General features: G+C 54.4%; 1 protein-coding gene across 1 annotated transcript in view; it reads right to left on the bottom strand.

Annotated features, from left to right (window-relative positions):
- The window catches only part of TMEM132E (transmembrane protein 132E), a 248,355-nt gene extending 235,398 nt beyond the window's left edge, over positions 1-12,957 (bottom strand). The window contains exon 1 of the mRNA XM_050928908.1: positions 12,786-12,957. Coding sequence (XP_050784865.1) covers positions 12,786-12,840 — 55 coding nt within the window. The 5' untranslated portion in view covers positions 12,841-12,957. The remainder of the gene's footprint in view (positions 1-12,785) is intronic.
- Between the last annotated feature and the right edge of the window lie 11,030 nt (positions 12,958-23,987).

The raw sequence follows: 23,987 nt of genomic DNA, 5'->3' as shown, positions 1-23,987 counted from the left end.
GAGATGGGGCAACTGGAACTATACCCAGTATTGACGGTGTGGGCGTACCATGGATTTATAGAGGGCATTAGGATATTTTCTGTCCTATTAACTATCCCAATCCTAATGTTAGCAAGTAACATTGTTCGCTTTTTTGCCTAACGCGGCACACTGAGTGGATGTTTTCAGAGAACTACCCAAACAACTCCCAGATCTCTCTCTTGAGCGGTAACAGCTAATTTAGACCCCAGCACTTGACAGGTATAGTTGGGATTGTGTTTTTCAATGTGCATTACTTTGCACTTATCAACACTGAATTTCATTTGCCATTTTGTCACCCAGTTGGATGAGATCCCTCTGTAACTCTTCAGTCAGCTTTGGACTTAACTATCTTGAGTAATTTTTTGGGCTGTCAAATGACTAAAAAATAATCACAATTAAATTTTAAAAATAGCCATGATTAATTGCATGGCTAAACAATAACAAAATACTCATTTAAATTCAGCATGGAAGCATGTCCTCTGGAACGGTGGTCGAAGCATGAAGGGGCATGCGACTTGTTGAGCAGATCTAGCATGTAAATACCTTGAAATGCCAGCTACAACAGTGCCTGTTCTCACTTTCAGGTGACTTTATAAATAAGAAGGGGGCAGCATTATCGCCTGTAAATGTAAACAACCTTGTTTGTCTGAGTGATTGGCTGAACAAGAAGTAGGACTGAGTGGACTGGCAGGCTTTAAAGTTTTACATTGTTTTGTTTTTGAATGCAGTTCTGTAAAAAAAATTCTACATTTCTAAATTGTACTTTCACAATAAAGAGATTGCACTCAGTACTTGTATGAGGTAAATTGAAAAACACTATTTTGTTTATCATCTTTTTCACAGTGTAAATATTTGTAATAAGAAATAAATATAAAGTGAGCAGTGTATACTTTGTATGCTGTGTTGTAATTGAAATCAATATTTGGAAAAGTAGACAATCATCCAAAAATATTTATCATACATTTAAATTGGCTTTTATTACTGTTTAACAGTGCAATTAAAACTGTGATTAAATTGAGACTTTTTTTAATTTAGTTAATTTGTTGTGTGTTAATCGTTTGAGTTAACTGCAATTAATTGACAGTCCTTGTAATTTTGTATTGTCTGCAAATTTTGCCACTGTTTACCCCTTTTTCCAAATCATTTATGAATGTGTTGAATAGGATTGGTCCCAACACAGATCCCTAGGGGACACCAATATTTACCACTCTCCATTCTGAAACCTGATCATTTATTCCTTCCCTTTGCTTCCTGTCTTCCATGTTATGTTAAGAGAGACTCAGTTCTGTCCTCCCATTCGCCAGCATCTGGATCTCCCTCTCTCTCCATTCGCTACTGCGTAGATCCCCTCCTGACCTATTCACCACATGTGGATCCCTTTCCCCTCCCCGCCACAGGGTAAGTGCCGGCACGGAGCCAGCCCAGTGATGTCCAAGTGAAACCAGCTTGCACATTCCCACTCCCAAATATACAAGTAAAGGGAGGAGAGGCAGAGGGAGTATGGGCCAGTACACCAAGATGGGCTGAGAGTAACATTGTAACAAGTAGGGAACATCTATTCCCTACTCTGCTACTGACCGACTGGATGACTGTGAGCAAGTCACTGAACACCTCTGTGCCTCAGTTTCCCCATGTGTAACATGAGAATAAGAACACCCACTTGATTCGGGAAAGCACTGAAAGTCCATGTCCTGGAATTAACAAATCCTGGGACTTCACACCTTCGTTACCTCTTTTATTCAAGGTCTCCGAGCGCTTTGCACGCATACATTGACCCTTCTTAACTCTCACTGGCTGCAGGGCTTATCCTAAGTGTGCCACAGGTGGGGTAACAGACACAGGAGAGGGGAAGCCCAAAGTCCTCCCAGCGCTTAGCAGAGCAGGCTCGTTACCGTTATTAATTAGTAGCCTGGGGAGCAGCGGTGCTCTGGGTTTGTTTTTTCAATTTGAACATTGAGAAGGTAATACAGCCGCGTTTGGGAGGGGATCATTAATCTCCTATTAAAACTCTCTGTTCTGTTTGAATTTTGGGATTGGAAAGCACGTCCCTTTCACAGCCCATTTCCCCTGCTAATGAAACCATTCCGCTGGCAGGGCTCTCTGCACCCAGTCGCTCTGAAGAGGGGCGCCGGCTAACGGGAACAGCCCTGGCCAGCATGGGTGCTGCGCAGCTGCCAGACCCCCCGCTAGGCAATGGGGGGCTCCATCCCTCGCCTTGTGATCTGGGGCAAAGCAGGAGCAGCCTCACTAGGGCCGATGGAGCAATGGTGGCGCTCAGAGGAGAATCAGGCTCAGTAGGGAGGAGTAGGGGGGCTGTAAGGTCTCTGGGGCAGGGACTCTTTGTTCTGGGTTCTCACAGAATAGGGTCCTGGCCCCCGACTGCAGCTGTTAGGTGCTACCACAATACACCTAATAAAGAAAGTACAGCGCCTAGCACAATGTCGTGCTGGTCCATGATTAGTGATGTTACGGGCTACCGTAATGCACCTAATAAACAATGTACCACGCCCAGTACAGCGAGGTGCTGGTCCATGACTGCGGCTGTTAGGGGTATTACCATAATGCACCTAATAGACAATGTACAGCATCCATTACAGCAGGGTGCTGGTCCACGACTGCGGCTATTAGGGGTGTTACCGTAATACACCTAATAAATAGCTAGATGGCGTTTGCTGTTAATGGGTCACATTGTGACCCCCCCGCCCACGGGTGCCAGGGAGTCAGGGAGAGTCCCCAACGCCACCCTGAGATGTGTCACCAGCTGCATCAGCCAGCCAGCCCAGAGGGAGTGGGGATGTGACCCTGCTCCTTCCCACCGCCGCATCCTTACAAAGCCTGGCTCCCTCCAGGCATCCTCCAGCTTTAAAGGTGCCCTGCAGTGGGCAGAGATGGCACGTCCCTACCTCCACCCCCGGCGGCCCATGAGGACAGAGTCATAGAGCCACCATCCCACACTCAGCGGGGTCACCCTCTAACCGTGCTGGGGGCGCTACCCGCCCCTGAGCCAAACCCACCCGGCCTAAGGTACCTGGCTCGTCACAAGTGAAGGGCTGGTGAGAAACTGGCTTGCACGTTTGCTGGACTGTCATCACTAGCGCCCCCGTTCCCCAGCCCCGCCTGGAGGGGGCGCCTTGGAGCTAATCACCAGGAGTGAAATAACCAGACCCTTCATGGCCAGAGGGTTGGATTAGGCAGGGTCAGCCACCTATCAACCTCGCCATTTAACATGGGGTGGGCGGGGAGCTTTGTTCACCCCAGTCCCCATCTGATCTGCGTGGAATACCAGGGGCTCTCTGCACAAATTAGGGGGCCCACTCCCATGTCTTGGCCACATTCCAACCCGCCCTTCCTTAAATGCTTCCTAGCAGCTCCAATGGGCTTCTCCTACGCTGCCTGCCCTAAACTCGCCCATAAGCGTTGCTGTGCGCTGTGACAAAGCTGCCACGCTCCACTCCAGAGGCAGTTGCATTTCAGTGATGGATGAAGCAATTCCTATAGATGGAGTGCACAGAGATGGGGCAGAGTGCACAGCGTACAAGTGGCTGGGTGCCCGACCCTCCAGGGTGATGTGCTGTTCTGCACTGCCTAGGCGAGGTGCTCAGATACAGTGGTGATGGGCAGGGGATATGAGCCAGACAAGAATCCATCACTAGGAATTCTGGCTGAGTCAGTCCCAATCCCTTCTGTGGACTCTGGCTACAGCACACCCCCTACCAGGGCAGCCGAGCCAAGAACACGCTCCATGCTGTGTGTACCACCGCACGATCCCACCCGCTCCCATCTCAGCGGCCCCAGGGAGAGAGGAACTGCCACTGGGGAGCTAACCCCATGCTGAGCACCACTCGCTGGCTGCCTGTCAATGCTTAATGACCACGCGTCTTACCCAGCGACCCCGCTCTCCGTGGTGAACATCACTGATCTCACACACGCTTCCCTCTTCCCCTCCCCAGCATCACTCCCCTGATTTTGGTGGAGTCCCTCCTGATTTACTCCAGAGTGGAGCAGGGAACTGATCCCCTCCACTGGCCTCGCGTGTTCCCGCTCCACTGAGAGCTCTCTGCCCCGCAGAGCACAGCGATCTTCCTGCGGCCGAGGGCGTCGTGGTGATGTCCTGCCAGCTGGCCCGGCTCCCACCGTGGCAACCCCTGCAGAGACGGACACACCATTGCGCACCTGTCACTCATCAATCTGGGCTCAAGCTCCGGGAGATCAGAGGGATTTTCAAGGCCGTGGGGTCGGGAGTGGTACAGGGACACACTCACTGGGGAGAGCGCCAGCCTGGGGACCTCCTCCTACATGGCACAATCCCTGACAGTCTTCTCAGGCCGGCCTAGCCCCCCGCCCCCACCCCCCGCATGCAACACACCCAGCTTCTCTCATAAGCTGAGCCCTCCCCTACCAAACCCAGGTGCGCTGTCACAGAATCACCCGCCCCTGCAAACAGAACCCACCCTTCACCTGGCTGTTTCCTCCTCCGGGCCTCCCAAGACCTTCTGTAGCTGGGACGGTACCGGCCACCCCTGTGCTGTAGTGCGGGAGGTTGACCCATCACCCCCCTCTTGCAATCCTCCAGCCACAGCGCGCACACGCCTGGACACACACAAGGTCCGTCCACACACACAGAGGAGTGTGCACACCCAAGAACATGCCAGTTGCCTCACTGGCTTATGTGAGCAAATGATTGATCCAGCATTTACCACCAGCGAACAGGCTCTTGCCACGTGTCGGCCATCAGGGTAGGTGACTACTGTCTCTAGGCTCCCCATGCGCCCCAGACGCTGCCTGTATCCCCTCCTCCTCTTCTCCCCCATTCCGTCTTGTTCTCCATGTCTTCCACTCACCTCGCTGTCACCCCCTCCCATTGCACTCGCTCAGGCATGGGGCTGCCCGCCCACTCCCGGCCAGCCCAGCACCCTCTCTCAACTCCTTCCAATCCATCCCCACTAGGATCCCTCCCATGCTCCTTCTGCCACATCCCTTCACACCCTCCCTTATCTAGACAGGCCTCCTGTGGCTGCCCTGAAAAGCCCCACGTGGTCCAGCCCTGTCCATTGAACCTCGACCCCGCCCCACAAATGGTTAACCTGCCCATCTCCTGGCACTGGCCAGCACTAGGTCTCAGGGGCTTGCTCACCAGCAGAGACCTGAGAACTGCTCCTGTCTCCCCTCCCTGCAGTTCCTTCCAGCACGGATCAGGGAATGGGGGGCAAGGGTGGTTTGGCCCCGTGTGGAGGGATCAGCCCTCCGGGGTCACTGGGAACTGGCACACGGCCGTGGGTTTCCAAGGGCATTTCATCACTCAGACATGCTGTTGATGGCTCTGATCCAACACCCACTGAAGCCACCAGAAAGTCAATCAAACTAGGCCAGTGTAAGCCGCCCTGGCACAGTCTTTTGTCCCTGCCTAGTGACTGGTCCACGTGAGAGGATAAAAGCCTACTACTGCTACTGGGTAACAAGAGTACTCCTTTAGCTGAAGGGCTAGCAGCTGGTGCACTGAAGGTGCAGGGTTCCCACCCTGCTTTCTGAAACATGAGTGCAAATGCCTGTAGCTGGCGTCAAGTGATGGATGCTTTGTTTGCTTAATGATAGATGCACATGTCCCCTGACCGCTTCGTGCATAACAAGCTGTACATGAAAATGCCTTTACTGGAAAGAGGCAGCATCCGCTGTGCTGCTGGGTTAGGCACGGCAGCAGCAGCCACCTAACCTTGATCCATCTGGCTTTCTGGGTTGGAAACTTTCAGCAGAGCAGAGGCTGTATGTGCGCAGAGGAGGAGATTTCTGCCTTGTGCTGTAACTAATGCTAAACTGTCAGCTCCTAAAGATTATCTGCCTGGGATGGTATCAATATAGAAATAAAAAAAAAAATTAAAAGATCAAGCTGATTTCGGCAGCCAGCCACCAAGTTTATAGCATATCTCCATCTACTGGTCTTAAAAATTCACGGTGCTGCTACGTGCAGCCAGCAGCACCGTCAGCTCTTAGCATCTGGGAGAGGAAAAGGTGCATTTTCCCAGCCAATGACTCCTACAAACAACCTCCATGCAATTCTCTCTCCTCTTTTCTAAACGGGCTGGGCTCTTAATCAGCTCCCCTGCTACGAAATGCTCTTGGGAGGCAGGAAACTGAAGTAGGGAGGAGGGACGTGTAATGTCTTAAAGGCGAGCTGCAGGGGGGTTGAAATATGGGGGCTGTTTCCATTCGAGGAGAGCAGTGGCCACTGACAGCCCCTATTTTACAAGGCTCCGGCTTGACAAAACCAGCAGGTCAGGTTATTTCACGCAGGCCACGCCAGCACACTGCCAGATCAAAGCCAGGACCAGAGCTATGCCAGAGCCCCGGGTCCGAGCCGAAGCCCAATGGCACCGCTGGGCTTCTGATGAGGCCCTGGGGTTGCAAATAGGGAATCAAACCCAACACCCCCCCACACACCCAGCCCTGTAGCAGCTTGCTGGGACGGTGCCACGGTGGCCCCAGGCATGGGAGTCTGCGGATAACTAATGACAAGCAGAGCTGGTTTACGAGGTCCCCAGAACTGGCAGCCAAGGGGGATGCCCCAGTTTGTGGCATGGGACGATCTTCCAGGCCTGCTGCTGCCTGTGTACCCACAGGGCTGGTCAACATCCAACCCACTCTGGCACCGGGCCCACACCCTCCCCACGCAGTGCGACTGAGTTGGGAGGGAGAGAGCAAAGAGATCGGATGGACACACACACCCCCTGCCGGAGCATGGGACGACAGAGGCGGGGAGCAGGGGCAGAGCAAGGGCACTCAGCCTGGAGGAGCTGCTGCTCTTCCAACAGGCCGAGTGCGGGTCACAGCCAGGTGTCAAGGGGTCACAGCCACCCTCCCCGTCCCCCATGCCTGGAGGAGGAGAGCCCCACCTGCTCTCCATCAGGCTGCACCCCCTGTTGACTTCCCATCCTTGGACAGCCTCTGCCTGCCAAGCTAACAGATAATGAAGTAAAGGGTGGGGCATTTAACGCACCCCAGCCGGACCCTCTCCCCTCCTCCCACCCACGACCCCAATGAAGGAGGAGGAGACTGCTGGGGATGAAGGGTGCCCCCCATGGCAGACCCCACTCCCTTTGGTACTAAGCAGCCCTCATGTATCTGGTTCCATCGGTTGACGCCAGGGCTCTGATCAATACGGAGTCTATGAAACACCAACAAAACCTCCACCAGAGGGCCCCAGACACAATGGAGCTGCAGTGCAAAGCCAGGCAGGAGCCAAACACGGCCAGAGTGTGTATTACGCTGGAATCACTTTGCTCTGATTAGTTACCTTTCATACGACTGCTGCAGCCTTAAATGTTTTATCATTTCATTGCTCTCCTGAGGGCAGGTGAGAGGTACTAAGAGAAGCTGAAATCCTGGGCTGCATTTAGCTACAGGTCAGGAACTAGGAATACTTTGTCTGCATCCTGCGCCTTCCATCTCGGGCATTATCCAGAGGTGGGTCGATATTACAAAGGGGGAAACTGAGGCACACAACCGCCAAGTGCCTGGTCACGCAGCAAGTCACTGGCAGATGGGAAAAGAGTCCACACTCCCAGTCCATCGCTCCCTTCCGTGTCAGTGCAAAGTTTTAGTCAATGGAGAGGCCAGGGATTGCCCCATACTGGCTAAGTTCCCCACACTTCACCAATGATCTCATCACACGTTCAAAGGGTTCTGCCCCCTCTGCAACAACTCACCTCTGTGCCCTTTTGAGTTTCCTGTTCTCCTAGAGGTAGGCCCCAATCCCCAAGCGCAACGACACCTTCCAGGATCCCTACAGCTCCCCATTGAACAAGGCTTTCCTGGGCGTTTCAGTTTCCTTTCCAGCGTAAATGATTCAGGCAGGTTTACCCCTCCGACCCCGGCACCTCCGAGGTTCGCAGCCACGTGGCCTTACTCCAAACCCTTGTTCTTGTTGGAGACACAAAGGGCTGATCTTACCCTGGGGTCTCCAGGGCTGCTGGCTCTGTGGAAAGACATTTGTGAAAGCCGGTCTCAAAACAGCCCATTTGCTTATCAAAGCCAAATTGTTCAAAGGCTGCAGAATAGGAAAGGGGGAGGGGGGGAAGGGTGTCAAGTTGTTACTAAGGCATTAAATTAAAAACGGAACAGAGGAGAACGGCCCTGATTAGCCGCAAACTGACCTTGGCAGCAAATGCAAGTAATTCGCGAGAAAGGGCTTATAAATTAAGAGCTTTCGGCACCTGCATTCCCCAGCGCGCCGGAAGCCAAAAGCCAGTGCAGGTGCTGAGACCTTCATTTGTCCATCAGAGGACAGAGCGCGACCGGGCAGTGACTCATAAGGAAACTCAGCACGCTAGACAGCAGGTGGGCCCCGATCCTGCGCATAGCACAGCGTCCACTGGTGCAGGATCCGACCCTGGCAGCTTCCGAGGTACTGCAAGTCACCGACGGCCTGATTCAAAGTCTGGTGAGGTGGACTCTGCATATCCTGGGGGCCCAGAGCAGGCTCTACGAGTGACAAATGGGTTTGCTTAGTGCACCTGTTTGTCAGCGTGCCTGGTTTCCTCTGCAAAGTCGCAGGGAGTTTGCTGCACCCCCTTGGAAGGAGGCCAGGTTGCACGCAGGGGAAGGAGGCACAATGCTGTCTGGAATGGAAGTCAGAGGCTGAAGGCTAAGGGTCACGAGCAGCTTGGAAAATCCTCCCAGTCTGCACACTTGGGATGAGCCATTTTAACAGGCTCTTAAAACATCGCTGGCTCGGTGAGTAGGTTTAACACCCAGCCTTCACGACAGCTTGGCAAGGCTGAACCCCGGGGGATAGGATCCGATCTACAGCTTGCCCCCCTATCTAGACCAACTGCTCTAGGGATGCAGTGTGAAGATTTCCATGTCGCAGCAATGCTGGCAACTGGATTTCCCGGCATCAGAGCAACACACCCGCATCTGCTGCCGGGCATGCAGGGCCTGTGCACACCAGGCAGCCCAGAAGGAAGTGCAGACTCCCATCCAACAGGCAGCATCAAGGGCCATTCCAGGACATGCTTAGCGAGGGTTACAAAAGACTTCAGCCTCCACACAGATCAACCACGGCCCCTGATCACTGCCGGCCGGAGACACTGTGCTCGCATGTGCCTTCCTGTATTCCCTCCCTCGAGCAGGGATGCCCAGCTCTGCATCCCATCCCATGTCTTCAGCCCCTACAGTGTGGGACCTGCCCCGCACTTCGCTTCGGTGCGACGAGCACTTTCCATCATAGCACGTCAGGGTTTAACTGTATCACCTGGTTCTAATGTTCTCAACTTCCTGCTTTTATTGTGTGACATTTTAGGGGGCAAGGAGGTTACCGCAGTGTCAGGGGCTGATGGACACACAGATAGAGCAGATAAAGCTTATTATTTACTATCATGCTGCTCAGATATGCAGAGACACTAAATATACACAGACTCGCCACTGAAATTCCTGACCTCAGTTACAAAGTACCCCTGTGGATCTTAAAACACTGAGGTTGTTTTTCACCTTTGATGCTGTTTGTTTACCTTGCACTTCACAGAGTTTGGCCCGAGGAACAGGAGGGGACGTGGGTTTCACTCATTGTTTCTAATCAGTTTGACTTTCTGGTTCTCCAGCACTTGCACCAGGGATTTGGGGAAAACCAGGGGGGAGGGGGCATTTCTGTTGGTATTAACTTTTGTCAAACAGTAAATGCTAAAGCTCGGAAGCGATGCGGTGACCTGACCTTTATTTGCTTGTGGAAGGAGTGCAGGTGATGCTCAGTGACATCCATGGTAAACTGTGCTCTACAAGGGTCTGATACCCAAGACAAATGGTGACTTTCCAACTGATTTCCATGGGCTCATTCCTATGAGACCTGCACATCCTCAGCTCTTGGTACCTGTACTCACATAACACGACACAGTGCAACCTTGAATGGGACGGGGAAGAAGTCCTTTTTCCCATAGGGCCCCTTCCCTTCGCCTGCCTATCAAGTCGATGCATATCTAATAAATGCGTGCATTTAGCAGCCTGCTCCTCAGAGCTACAGACTGGAGGCCAAATTCTCTGCTGGCGTAAATTGGCAGGACTCCACTGACTTCAATGGAACTGCACCGATCGACACCAACAGAGGTTTTGGCTTGGGTTTTTCAAGATCTCTCTATATGTAATAAAAAAAAAAAAACCCACAGCTTATTCTTCAAGACACATCTTACTAAAGCAGCAGCATGGGAAATCAGACCACAGTCCCAGCTTTACATTTCAAGGTAGATTAATTACCCAACAACACTTTCCCCATCTTCACAATCACTGCCACAGACATTAATTAGCATCGCCAATATGTGCTGGGTCCACGTTCCTTATTACCTGCCCACAGCTCAAGTTTTTGCCCAGGTTTTCGGGTCACCGGTTCTAATTCACCATCTGCTCGCAATCAAGGGAAAGACACAGCGTGCCGACTGGAAACGTGGGTAACGACGGGGAATATGTCGTTTCCGTTTGGAGCCTTTTAATCCTACATAATAATTTATTATTCATCACTTTTATAATGAGTTTCCCTGTATTGCTACCGTCCAACCACCAACAAACGTGACATCTGATTGTCCTTACCACCTTCTGGAAAAATGATTATCCAGCCACCCAAACCTGACAAAGCAGTAGGGGGAAAAAACCAGACTGTATCTTCCCCAACGCACAAGCCTGCCGGCTGTCAATCACGTGGATTGCAAACACCGTTACCTGTTGGTCCTAAAGATTGAGACTCACCCCAGCAAAACACAGCCAGGGAAATAAAACTTACAAACAGCTTGTCTGGAAGACAATGGGGGAAAGCGTTGGAGGCACTTAAGGGATGCTAAATAATAGTTACTGCTGCTCAGCACCCAGGATAAACCCTTGGATTTGTACAGCTCTGCAGGGAAAGGCTGGGGAAATCACTCATCACTGCCCGCTAAAGCATCTAGTCTCTTCGTTTATTTCTACTAATTGACTTGGTTCAAAGAAGTTGTTGAAAAATCTGCTTAGCTATAATCAGCATCCCTGCCTTCTAGTTGAACAGAGAAGGGGCGGCGGGGAGGGGGTAGTGTTTCCACTAAAGCAGCACACGCTGGGTTTTTTTAAATCCCTTTTCCATTAGTCGACAACTCCGAGAGCCTCCTGGCTCCCAGTAAGTGCACCACAAAGGCATCTCTGAACCCCATTTCACCCGCAGCGGGCACCACAGCAAGCCAGGGCTCCAGTGACACAGTTCATAAACAGCGGGAAAAGGCTCTCACGGCCCAATTTCATTTCATTCCACGAGTCGGGGGTGGCGGGGAGGGAGGCGACTACGGCCACAGAGCGACCAGATGAGCGTGGCAGTGAACACCCAGGGTACCCTGGAAGCGTGGGCACGGAACGCGAGTCCTCCAGACGGTGCTGAGCCCGAGGGCCCCCTCATTAGCCAGGCTAATAATAACAGCGCTAATAAATAAATCCAGCCCTTCCACCTCTCCACCCACCCAAAACCGTAGCAAGGAGAACACCACAAGCTGCCCTTGCAAGGGGAGCTGCCTGCACCCACTGCATCCTCACCAAACCGAACCGGGAGGGACGGGAGAGGGGGGTTCTGCAGCTCGCAATAGTGCAGCCAGCCACTCCCCTGTTGTCTGTTACCTTGCTCAGCAAAAGGGCACCACACCAGCAGGTACCGTAATCCCTAATGGCAGCAAATGATTTCACAGCATGGCATGCACACAGCTTCCATAAATTATAGGGTTAAGGGAGCGATTTGAATGCAACTCAGGGAAAGTGAACAACTAAGAGGTTTTTTCATCAGACTGCAGAAAGGGGGAGGAGGGGGCGAGGGGACAGACATCTAGAGGCATTGAGGTATAAGGAAAAAAAAGCCAACCATCAGTCACACACACCCAAACCCAGAGCAACACCGCTTAGCTACCAGCCCAAGCCATTGCATGGTCAGCCCCGGCTGCAAAAATTGTGCATTTGATTGCATTGGTCTGCTGGATAAAGCTGTCAGATAATAGCAGATAAAGACTTCGATCTTTATCCTAAATCCATCGCTGTATTAAGAAAGCAGGAGACATGGGCAGTTTATATATATTTTAAGACCCCCCCGCCCGCCCCACGTGCAGTCCTGGGAGCCCCACATTAAAGCGCAATCTGTCATTTTATTAAGTCCGGGCTCAACTCTAATCCTTGCCCTTTCCCTGGGGGGCAGGAGGAGAAGGGAGAGGCGGAGCGAGGGGCAGGGATGGGGGCAACAGGGTGGGGACAGGGGCGAGGGCAGAGCGGAATGAAAGCAGCCCCTTCCCCTAGCCAGGCGGGCGCAGGGGACGGCGGAGGATGTGAAGGGGCAGTGGGCTTCGGGGGGCTGGAGGGTAAGGAGGACAGGGAGTACAGGAAAGGGGGTTCAGGGAGGCACAGAGGGGTGCAGCAGAGGAGTGGAGGGGCAGTGGGGCTCGGAGAGGCGGAGGGGAGGGCGGGAAGGGGGTTCAGGGAGGCACAGAGGGGTGCAGCAGAGGAGTGGAGGGGCAGTGGGGCTTGGAGAGGCGGAGGGGAGGGCGGGAAGGGGGTTCAGGGGGCACAGAGGGTGCAGCAGAGAAGTGGAAGGGCACCGGGGCTCGGGGGGCGGAGGGGAGGGAGGTCAGGGGGTACAGGAAAGGGGGTTCAGGGAGGCACTGAGGGGTGCAGCGGAGTGGCAGCGGGTGCAGGAAGCCCCTTTCCCTGGCACTGGGCGAATCGGTAGGGTCTGGGCCCACTGAGAGCCCCCCCACCCCGCCGTCCCCGCGCGGGCGAGCTCTTACCGTGGGCCAGCAGCGCGCCGAGGCAGCAGAGCAGGGCGGCGGGTCCCGGGGCCATGGCGGTCGGTGCGGTGCACGGTGCGGGATCCACCCCCGCGGTGGGGGACAAACAAATCCAGCCACGTGCGGTCCTGCCGGGGCGCCCAGCTCAGGGCGGGCTGGGGAAGGGGGCACCACTGGCGCCTACCCTGGGCTCCTCCCGCCGCCCCCCTGGGCCTCCCTCCCACCCCACCCCCGCAGGGAGCCCTGAGCCCTCCGGGCACTCAAGGGTGCAAAGCCCTAACGCAGGAGGGGAGCGACCCACTCAGCAAAGGGGGCACCTCCACCCCCCCAGGCAGGAGGGTCCGAGAGGAGCGGGCACGTGTATCCCCCCGTCCCCGATCTGCTGAAGGGGGTGTTAGATGCCCCCCCCCGGCCGGAACAGCGAAATCTCCAGGGGGTTATTCCAGCGCCAGGGCGCGAACTCTGCCCGTGCGCCCCGGCGGGCTCCGAGCTCGCCGAGCCGAGCCCGCGGCCAGCAGCAGCAGCAAGGAGCGGACGCCGCTCATGGAGCCATCCGGCCTGGCGAAGTTCCGGGGCGAAGTTTGGGGACGCGGACAGCAGCCTCCGGCGGAGCTAGTCGGCCAAGCTCCGCTCCCCGCACGGTCCTCGGTCCTCCTGCGCCTCCCCCGGCCGCGGTGCGGGCAGGCAGCGCCGGGCTCCGCAGGGGTTTGGGGGTGGGGGGCGCTGGGCCCCCGCTGCAGCCCCCTGCCCCGCAATGCGCGCTGCTCGCTGCGCTCCAACTTTTCCGGCAATGCAAAATCCACAGCTCGCCCCCCCAGAGCCCCGGTCGGGCCCGCCGCCAGCCGGGGCGCCGGAGCCGGAGCCGCCGCGGTGGCTGTGCAAAGGAGGCGGCAGCTGGTGTGTGCGGTGCAGGCGAGGCGATGCCCCCAATGCAAAGCGGGGCGGGATGGGGGGGGGCTCAGGGAGGGGCCCCCCCAGCAGTTGCAGGGTCTGGCTCCGGCTCCTCTCCCCGGCGAGGACAAGCCGCTCTCCGGAGCCTGCGAGGCGACTCAGCTGCAGAGCAACCCCCCACCGCGCATCTCCCGCTCCCCCCTCCCTGCCAGGTTTCCCCGATCACGTGGTATTCCCGGAGCCGCCGCCGCCGCCTCCCCCCCAGGACTCTGGGGCTCCGCGCTACGATCCCAGCCGCGGCGCGCGCTGGGCTCCGTTGCAAAGCCCAGGGCGCGAGGCGCGCCCCCGGGGCTGCTGCCCGTGCCGAGGATGCACCGTGTGCAGGGCCCTGAGCGCTGCAGGACATTTACCTCTACACACACACAATTGGGGGGGGGGGTTAGCTGCCATTGTGTGCACGGGCCCCGGGGCACTGCGATTCATGTCCTCCCTGCTGCAACTCCAGCAGCACCAAACGGGGAGCGGGGGGGGGGTGCGACGTGCCCCTTGCAGGATGCAGACCGTGCATGGACCCCGGGGCCCCTCGGCGCCTTCCCCACGCTGTGCACTCGCTCACGCTCTCCTGGGGTGGAGTAGAGCAGCTGGGATTCGCCCCCTGCGGAAAGACTTTGCCTGAGGCTCATTCTAGCTTGTGCCTTGTTTCTTCCCATGGGATTATCACTGGCTCAGGTGTTTGCAGGCCACCCAGGTAGCAAGGCCCTGGTTCTAGCCCTTTAAGCTGCTCGGGACGAGCGAAGGGCTGACTGCTGAGTTGGCTTTATGGCCCTGGTTGCTGGTGTAGGAGATCAGAGGGGGTGTGCCTGGAGGGCTTTGCTGGGTGATCCCATGATCCTGGATCGGCAGAACAATCCCCAGGGACTGTGAGCAATTGGCTAAAGTTAGAGCCGCCCTAAGACTCCCCTAGGTTGGGCCCCCAGGGTCGGGTTGGTGTGACGCCATCTCTGCCTCCGCACTCTGGTCCCGTGCAAAGCGCAGCCCAGCCAAACCCAAGGATCTAGCATTGTGTCAAATGGCACTGGTCACACACACCCTCATTTTTGTGTATAAACACACCTGGGCCGCAAGGACAAAAGGCCTTGAAACAGGGTGGCTAGAGAGGAGACCACCTTGTGGTGCATCACGTGCGTGTGTGTGTGTGCACGTGTGCTCACATGCATGCATGTGGGTGTGCGTATATGCATGGCGGGGGTGCATACATCTGCCCTTCCCACGCCCTGGTGCATTGAGAGGTGTGTATAAATACCCCGCAGCGTTAGGAGTCCATGACTCCTGCACAGCCTGGGATATCTGCTCCATTTGATTGAGCAGCACAAACGCATCTAACTAGAGAAGCATTTTAATGGTGACCTGCCAGAAGAAATGATGGATTAAGAGGACTTGAAAAGTTAGACTCCGTTCCCCTAATATAAGAAATGTTGTGGGGGAAGTTTCTGGGCTTTTGTTTGTTTTTATTTAGAAATGTGGGTCCTGTTTACCCCGATGGTCCTGGAAGACTGGAGAACTCAGGTTTGTTACACAAAACGCACCAAGCAAATGAGGCCTAGAGAAGTAGCTTTTCTCCCACTTGTTTGAAGTTCTTGGGTCTGGCTGGTACTAGGTTAGCCCACACACTCAGCAGAGAGCTGTTTTTGTTAAACATCCAGCACCCAACAGGAGGAGAACCCTCCCACTCTTTGTCTCCATCACAGCCTGCAGTAGAGAGCTGGGTCCTATGCACCACCCTCTCCCCAGACCTCACCTCTTCTCCCATACAGCAGAGCAGACCCATGGAGAGTGTCCTGTAGCTAAGACCCTCTCAGCCTGCAGAGTTAATGAATAACTCTGCTGCTGTAATATGATTTAGCCCTACAACTGTACAGAGGAAAGGAACATTATCTGCATTTCACAGATGGGGGAACTGAGGCAGAGAATAGTGCAAGGACATAATGAAGGTCACATAGCAGATGATACTGGAATAGAGCCCAGGTGCACCATCCCATTTTCCCCCAACAAAGAAAAATCTTTGTTGCCTCTGGTGTCTCTCCATGTGCACTCTTTGGCTGAATTCAAGCCCAGGCCTTTTTACAGTGCTATGAAAGCATCTCATGCTTCCACCATCTCCGCGCTGCACCGCGGGAAATTAGCATGAGGTGATGACTGGGCTTGCAGCAGGCTAAGCTGTGTAATGAGCTCTCCCCAGCTTAGAATGACATTAGCAAAAGAAGGGAGAAAGGTGTTACGCTCCATAGAAATCAGAGATGGGAGAGATCTCATCAGTCACTTTACCCATCCTGCCAACAGGTGCATCCTGCCAATGCAGCCTTGTTCGTGGAAGTTCCTTCCCCATCTCCCATCACACACACACCTGCTGGTCTGCCGCAATGTATCCCTGGTCTAGTTTTACCAGGAAATGTTGGCCAGCGCTCCCGTACTGGAAGAAGCCTCATTTACAGTGGAAGCGCATCTGACATCCCCATTAATGCCAAAATAATTCATGGCAATTAACATTATTAACCTTGAGTAGCAACGAAAGTGGTGGATGCTCCGGAGAGTTCCCTGTTCATTGCTATGCACACAGCCCATGTCTTCCCTGGCCCTGGGGGGGCAGCAGGAGCCAGAACCCCAGTAAAGAGACTCCACCAGTCTTTGGCCCTTGCAGGAAATCAGCAGGCTGGAAGTTCCTTTCCGGATGATGCTGTGGAAATAAAGCAGCAGGGCTCTCCATCCTCGGGACGTAAATTAGAGGGCCAGGAGGAGCTCGAAGGCTGAGCACTGGAGGAACAGAGAGAAAGTTACATCCAGTCTCTAACAGCAGGCCAGCAGGAGCAGACCTCCCCCTCGCTTGTTACCATGAAGATAGCACCTTCCAAGAGCAGGCCCCCCCTAAGATCTCACAGTTGAAATAGATTAGATAGCAGAGGGTAAGAAGGGAAACCCAGAGTGAAATGACTCAGACAAAGTCACCCAGCAGGCCTAGCCTCCGGCCCTATCCACTGGGTCACTCTGCTGTGGAGGGAGGTCTTGTCACCCACTGCTGGGAGCTGGGTCGGATCAATACTCCTCAATCCTTGCCCACAATCCCCTGCTATTCCAGGCTTCGGTGTCCGCACACAGCCCTCTGGCATGGTCCCTGCTGTTCCAACTCTGGGCTCCCCTCACCACTCTGCCAATTCACCTCGATCCTGACCTGCAGCCTCCTTCATTCTCTAGCACTGGGCCTCCCCTCCGCAGGCACGTCCACAGAGCTCTGCTTTCTGCTGCTCCTCGATCCTGACCTGCCACTGCCAGACCTGGGCTTCCCTTGTAAAGAGCCCGACAGTCATCCCATCCCCGGCCCGTTGTGTTCTGGGTTTGTCTGTCAAGTGAACTGGGCACAGATTCAGGCCTGGGAGCAGGGTTGGAAAAGGTGACCCACCTGCTGTGCCAGTCCAAGTCTGCACCACAGAACCAGGCCTCCCAGCAGACTCCAGACATCCAGTCTGAGGGCTGGCAGCAGGAGAGTTGTGCACACAGCAAGAACAGTTTGTGCAGAGTCTGATTTGTGCACACAGTTAGTTCTCGTTGTGCACACAGCCACTCTAGCTGGTTTATCCAAGGGGAGCTGAATAGGTGACTTGACCATAGCGGGTATGTTCTGACCTGAGGAGAAGATTTCTCATAATGGGACAAAGGCCCAACAAAATCCAGAAGCTGAAACTGGACAAATTCAGACTAGAAATAAGGGGCAATTGTACAGGCACAACTGAGCTAGGGAGCTGCTGCATTCGCCACCATTTGGTCTTTACAGCCAGGCTGGAGTCTCCGGCTGTCGCTCAGACAGAAGTTCTGTGCCTGATGCTGGAATTGTCCGGCCTGTGTTATCCTGGAGGTCAGACTAATGATCACAGTGGTCAGTTCTGGTCTTACAATCTATGGCTTCATGAAAAGCTATGCTCAGATTCTGTTCCTTGCCCTGCCCCTAACCATTAGCCTTCCCCACCGCTCATGTCTTACCTGGCTGTAGGCTCCTTGGGGCAGAGACCGTTCCCTGCTGTAGGGACAGAATTTTCATGTAGACACCAAAACAGGTGGCCAGATCTTCGAAGTAGCGTAACCTGTAGGGAGCTGGACTGGCAAATCTGGCTCCTATCGCGGGCGCCGAGCCCCGGGGAACCCGGCCCCCAATCATGGGCGCCGAGCCCCAGGGAACTCGGTCCCTGATCGCGGGTGCTGAGCCCCAGGGAACCTGGCCCCCAATCACGGGCGCCAAGCCCCAGGGAACCTGGCCCCTGATCACGGGCGCCGAGCCCTGGGGAACCCGACCCCGAGCTGCAGTGGCAGTCTGTCTCCATGGCTGCCGAGCTCTTTTCACAATGAGGCCATGGCTTCTTCGAGAGCTCCTGTGATACACAAAATAAATACTAACAACTACAAAACCTCTGTCTCAACGCCCCTACACAACACACACACACAGACATCTCCTCGACCCCTAGTCACCAATACCTAGCCATGGCACCTAATCCAAATGCCACCCCAACCCCGACTCTCCCGGCACACACCCAGGCCCGCCCAGAGGATTCAGGGGGCCTGGGGCAAAGCGGGGGAGCTGCGGCGACTGTACTTACCCGGCGGCGGTCCGGGTCTTTGGCGGCATTTCCGCGACGGGGGGCCCTTCAGTCACTCCACATCTTCAGCAGCACAGAAGGGCCCCCCGCTGCCTAAATGCCACCTGTGACGGGCACAGACTCACCCCTGCAGCGCCTCCTGCAGGTCATCTCCAGGAATTAGATCTCCAGCTGTTGGAGCGCCCTCTGCAGGCTGGTGTCCTGCTACCACTTGGCCCCCATATCCCTCCCGGACCCAGTGCCCTGTTGTTTGGGGTGCTGCCCCTGACAGTACCCTCACAGCTCTGGGTCTCCCCCTCGCAGGGGAACCCCCACCCACTATCCCCACTTCGCCTCAGCTTTGGCTACTGCCAGTCTCCATCTAGCCCCACTCCCCCTTTCCCCGGGCGGCCCTGCACACACCCCTCCCAACACGCCCTCCTCCGCGCACAGGAGAGGCTCCACTGTTCTGCCTGCCAATGTGATCCCCGGCCCTGGGAGAACGGTGCATATGCAACGTCTGTCACCCACCTCTACGCCTCGTGCTCGGAGATCTTAGACAGCAGAGGCGGAGACCGCTGCTGTGCTCCTTTGCCCGCCCGGCTCAAGAGACACACATTTCCAAGGCCCAGCAGGAGCCAAAGTGGAAAAGCCCGAGTGATCCTTGCCACATGCAGTTGGAGCGAAACAGTAATAAATTAATGGATCGGTTATTATTTCCTCTACACAGCCTTTGCTAGCCAACTTGGCTGATGGATTAAGGAGTGAGGAGGGACCAGCGTGGAGAGATGGAACAAAGGATTCTGGGCTGAACTTTCTCCTGGTGCCTCATGCAGCTGCCCTGGAGATGATGCCAAGCTGGATGTGGCTGCTGAAATACGCCATGGGGCTTAGGGGAGGGGCAGTCAGGACAAGGGGAAATGTGGCCACCCGGACGTGGCTATCTTGCCTTTTCTCCAGGAGGCCACGGGCCATACTTAACTGGCCTGAATCAGTATTGCTGCAACCTGCTCAGCCTGGAAGTGCCGCTGATGGAAACGGCAGGTCCCAGCATACAATGAGGCCGGGCCACGTGGCTCGAGGTGAACCGTGACATGCTGAGATCTGTGGTCTCTACAGGCTGCAGGTCTGTATGGAAGATGAGACCAGGCGTCTGAGGGTTGCATTTGGCTGGTGGCGGGTCACATTTTTGGCTACCTTCGGGTTAATAGATGGGAATCTTGCCCTGCTGGGGAACCCCTTGCTGTTCTGTGTGGAAATATTAATAATAAAAATGACAGTAGCACACAGTGGGCTTAGCTGAGATCAGGGCCCCACTGTGCCAGGTGCTGCACAGACCCCAACTGAGACTGAAGCCCCCGCAGTGCTGGGTGGTGCACATACACATAGTGAGAGACAGTCCCTGCCCTGTAGAGCTTCCAGTCTAAATAGACAAGGCACACAAAGGGGTAGGAGTGGAAACTGAGGCACAGATTTTTGAAGTGACGCCCAAGGCCACCCAGCAGGCAGAGCCAGGAACAGAACCCAGTCCAGTGCTCTACCCATTGGTCCGTGCTGCCTCTCTGAGTGGTGCCTGCAAAAGCAGAAAGAAAATGGCTGTTGTCCCCTCAAACTCAAGGAAAATTATTCATTCAATGAATAAGAAATAATCATTATAAGTGAGGAAGAAGAGGTAAAAAATCATTTTTAATATGGCCTGTCTCTGAAGCAGGCACTTTGGGGTCCAGTTGCTGAACCCGCTACTCATTCTTAACCTGTTCATGTTGGAATGAAGTCAAGGTTATTTCTCTGGGCTTGTTTTTTACCGTTTGCTCAGTTGCCCCACTCAGACTGTCAGAGTGGTGCCAACTCTCACGATTTTATCACAGTTTCTCATGATATTGGCTGGTTTCCTTAAAGCCCCAGCTCCTGGAGTCCTGTGAGTCTGTGGGAATCTCAGCTTTCTCTCAAAAGACCAAGTGAGTTTCTAGTTCTTGGAGTTACGGAGAAACCCTTGAAAACCTGAGTGAACTTGAAGGGATCCAAAGCAAAATGTGAATAACAGCTACCTGGCGGCAGTGGTTTTATAGTTTCATGGTTTCTAAGCCAATCTCATGATTCTGGAAGCCTTGCAGTTGGCCACTCTGGAAGTGAGAGACAGACGCTCCCTGCTGGTTCTCAGCTGGTACATTCCCCTTCCACTGGGGAGAGCTTCTTTCTGTCTCTGACTCTGCCACTGACTAGCTGGAAGACTTTGGGCAAGTCACCTCACTGCGCTGTGCCTCAGATTCCCCACCTGTAAAATGTGGCTGATGCTCTCAGAGAGCGGGTCTCTGTGGGTTAACGACTCAGTGTTTGCAGGGTGCTTTGGACGTGTGGCATGCAGTGAGATTTGCTTGCGTTCCCTGCAGTCTGTTTCCCAGCGTAGGGCATAGTCTAGCTTTGATTGATGAGGGCTTTTTAAGTTTGTGTCTGGGTGCAGCGTCTCTCTCTGGAACATTTCTGGCAGTTTCTTGGCCTTGCCGCCTGGTTTTTTCACCCCTTTAGAGAAATTAGTATATTTTCCCTATTTGGATTTTATTTATGTCTTCTGCTTTGGCAGCCGGAGGGGTCCAGCCATCTGCAACCCCTGTTCTCCGAGGAACAACTGGACCCCATCACTGGATATTTACATGGCCCTACATGCCTGTTGGGTGCATTTCCATTTATGCCACCAGGGTGGCAAGGCACCAGAGATAAATGATGGTTATTTTAGCATAAGATGATGCAAGCAAGGTCAAAAGAAGATGCTTCATTTAAATGTCAACTGCATCATCCATGTTTTGCAATAGGTGATTGATGTGAAAGGCTGGGACTTGTCAAAGTCATATCCAGCCAGCAGAGAAGGACTGGGGAGAAGAGAAAGCAAACTCAAGGTGCTGGACAACAGCGAGCAAGCTGTCGTGCTCAAATGGAGGCAGGCTAGGCCATGGGGTTTGCTTCTAGGACCCTGGTTCAAATCCTGCCCTGACTGGAAGTGCCTGGAGATCACCAAGCATGGGCTGTCCTAGAGGAGTTAGGTGCTCACATCCCACTGCCGGCCCTCGTGAACTGGAAGCCTCTCTTAGAAGCTCTCCTTGGAAGATCTGGCCTGTGGTGGTCTCGTGGAATGAGTTTGTTGGTCTCAGACTAACAGCCAATTCCCCAACAGTGGGTCTTCCACCCAGTGGCAGGTGAGAGGCCTGGAGCCAAATGGGTCATGGAGGCTGAGGTATGGTCTCATCTGGACCACTGAGGCTGGGGGACGCTTGCCTTGTCGCTCTTGGGAAGGCGCTCCGAATCCACAGTGTTATTTAACGGCCTGCCAAGACACCCGCCTGTCTGCTGAAGTGTCCGCATAGCACTGAATTCTTTGAATCAGCAGCAAGCATGGAAGGGGAATGCACACACACGTGTGTGTGTGTGTGTGTGTGTGTCAATTGCATCTATCACGCATCTGTGGTCACCTCACCTGCACACTGCCCACTTGCTCATCTTGTGCAGCGAGGATCCATCCCCAAACAATTCTGTGTGTTTGCAGAAGAAACACATTACCGTGCAATGGGCTGACTATTGTGAGTAGGCAGCGCTGCCATCTGCAGGACAGAGACAGTACTCTCCATCTGTGTGTCATTGGCCCTGTACTGACTATGTAGATTTTGTTTCCTAGTTCAAGTTCCAGAAGCCTGCACTCCTGGAACAGGAGGATCGAAGGCTGACATCAGAAGTAGCCATGTGGTTAGAGCACTGCACTCAGGACAGCTGTACTCCAGTACATATTTATTACCACTTCCCCACCTCGTGCCTCAGTTTCCCCAAGTTAACACTACTTCCTTACCTTCCAGGGTGTCGTGAGGCTTAATCCACAAATGGAGGTGAGATGCTGAGATGCCACAGTCATGAGCGCCATGACAACCCTACAATGCAACGAAAGGCTGAGTTGTAGGAGGCAATGGATTTTGTTATTGTAATTTTCCAGAGATACCATTGCTATGGATGGAGTCACAGTTTTACCAAGCAGGCCTGCCAGCGTAAGATCCCGCCAGCAATCGATCTGCACAGGTAACTGAATTTAATCTCTTCTTTTATCAGAGAAGCGGAGAGAGGAAATTTGTTGCTGAAGATCAAACACGCCCGCAGTATATTAAAAAGCTCAAGTGCGACGTTACCAAGGAGCTACATGAGACGGGGCAGAGGCTGCATGATGAAGGGATATGTTATAAGGGAGCTGGCTGGGCTTAGATCCCATTCGTTACCAGATGAAATTAAAATGTTGATGCGGCGACAGGTGATGGAGACTTGCATTGCAGGTGATTGTTATGGTCCATTGCCGTAACATCTAGCAACCCTCGTCACAGGGCCCTGCACAGACATGGGACAAGACACTCCCTGTCCCAAGCAGCCGCCAGCCCACATGAGCAGTGCAGGTGGTGTGTCCTGGGGAGCATATTACACAGAGTCCACCGCCATCCCCAGCTGGCTTGTGTGGCTGCCTGGAGGAGCCTAGAACGTGAACATCCCATCTCATCCGTGCTCTGATCCTGCAGCCCCATTGACGAGCCCCACTGATCCGGAGGCAGTGTGATCTAATGGATAGAGTGTGTGGCTGGGAGCCAGCTCACCTCCAGCCTGTTCCCAGCTCACCCCCTGTGATGGCTCAGTGCCTCCATTTACCTGTCTGTGAAATGGAGAGAATGGTAAAGTGCTTTGAGTTCCTCAGATGGGAGGGGCTGGCCCTGCCATCCAGCCCCCAGGTAGGAGCAGCGTGTGGCTGTACTATCCTAGAAGCAGGGCCAGGACCAGACAGTAACTTTGTCTCTGCTCCAAACTGGTCTTGGTTTCACCCCATCTGCCCACTCCCTGCCCACTGACACGGAAGGAGCGCTAGCCCTCCAGTGGGGGCAGCTCTCCCACCCCGGGCAGGCTTTGGCAATGCAGGTAGCCTTTCCGTGCTGGCATCTTGCTCATCTCAGAGCAGCAGGGCCAGGTGGCATCACACCCATGGGCTCTCCAGGCTGCCAGCCCCAGAGGGCATCCCATGCCCACGAAATCAAGATTGCAGAGCTGCCGTAAGAACTATCAGAGCTGTCGGCCATCTGACATTTGTGCCGGTGCTCAGAGGGGCCTGTGCATAACCAGACTCACACGTGTCTGCACACTCATGCCTGTAAATGGATGCACATGCACACACCGTAGATACCTCTGTGTGCACACAAGCCTGCGTGTGCACACAGGCCTACACGAGTGCCAATGTATGCCCACAGCACGTGTACACACATACGCACGTGCACTTGCACCCACAAACCACACACCCCCATGCATGCCCACCCCCAAAAGCACATGCGCCGCACACACACTGGCTCAAAGTCCTCCCGGTTAATGTTGTTTCGTTGTTACGTTGCTGATCAATTAGGGAACATGCTCTTTTAAAGTTGTGCAATGCTCCCTTCTAACGTCGTTTGGCAGCCGCCTGCTTTGTCCACTGCTTCCAGGAAGAGCAGCCCGTTGCAGCTAGCTGGTGGGGGCTTGGAACCAGGGTGGGCAGTCCCCCATCAGCCTCCCCCCCGCACAAAGTTCCCTGTGCAGCAGCTGCCCAGCAGGCTACCAGTTCAGGCAGAGGGAGCTTTCCGGCTACAACTGCTGTCTCAACTTCCTGATTTTTTGTAAAGGCAATGTACTTCGAGTGGGGTCA

This window comes from Gopherus flavomarginatus, chromosome 19 (assembly GCF_025201925.1).
Source record: "Gopherus flavomarginatus isolate rGopFla2 chromosome 19, rGopFla2.mat.asm, whole genome shotgun sequence".
Taxonomy (NCBI): domain Eukaryota; kingdom Metazoa; phylum Chordata; order Testudines; family Testudinidae; genus Gopherus; species Gopherus flavomarginatus.
Note: the sequence above shows the minus strand (reverse complement) of the source record. Positions and strands in the feature narration are given on the sequence as shown.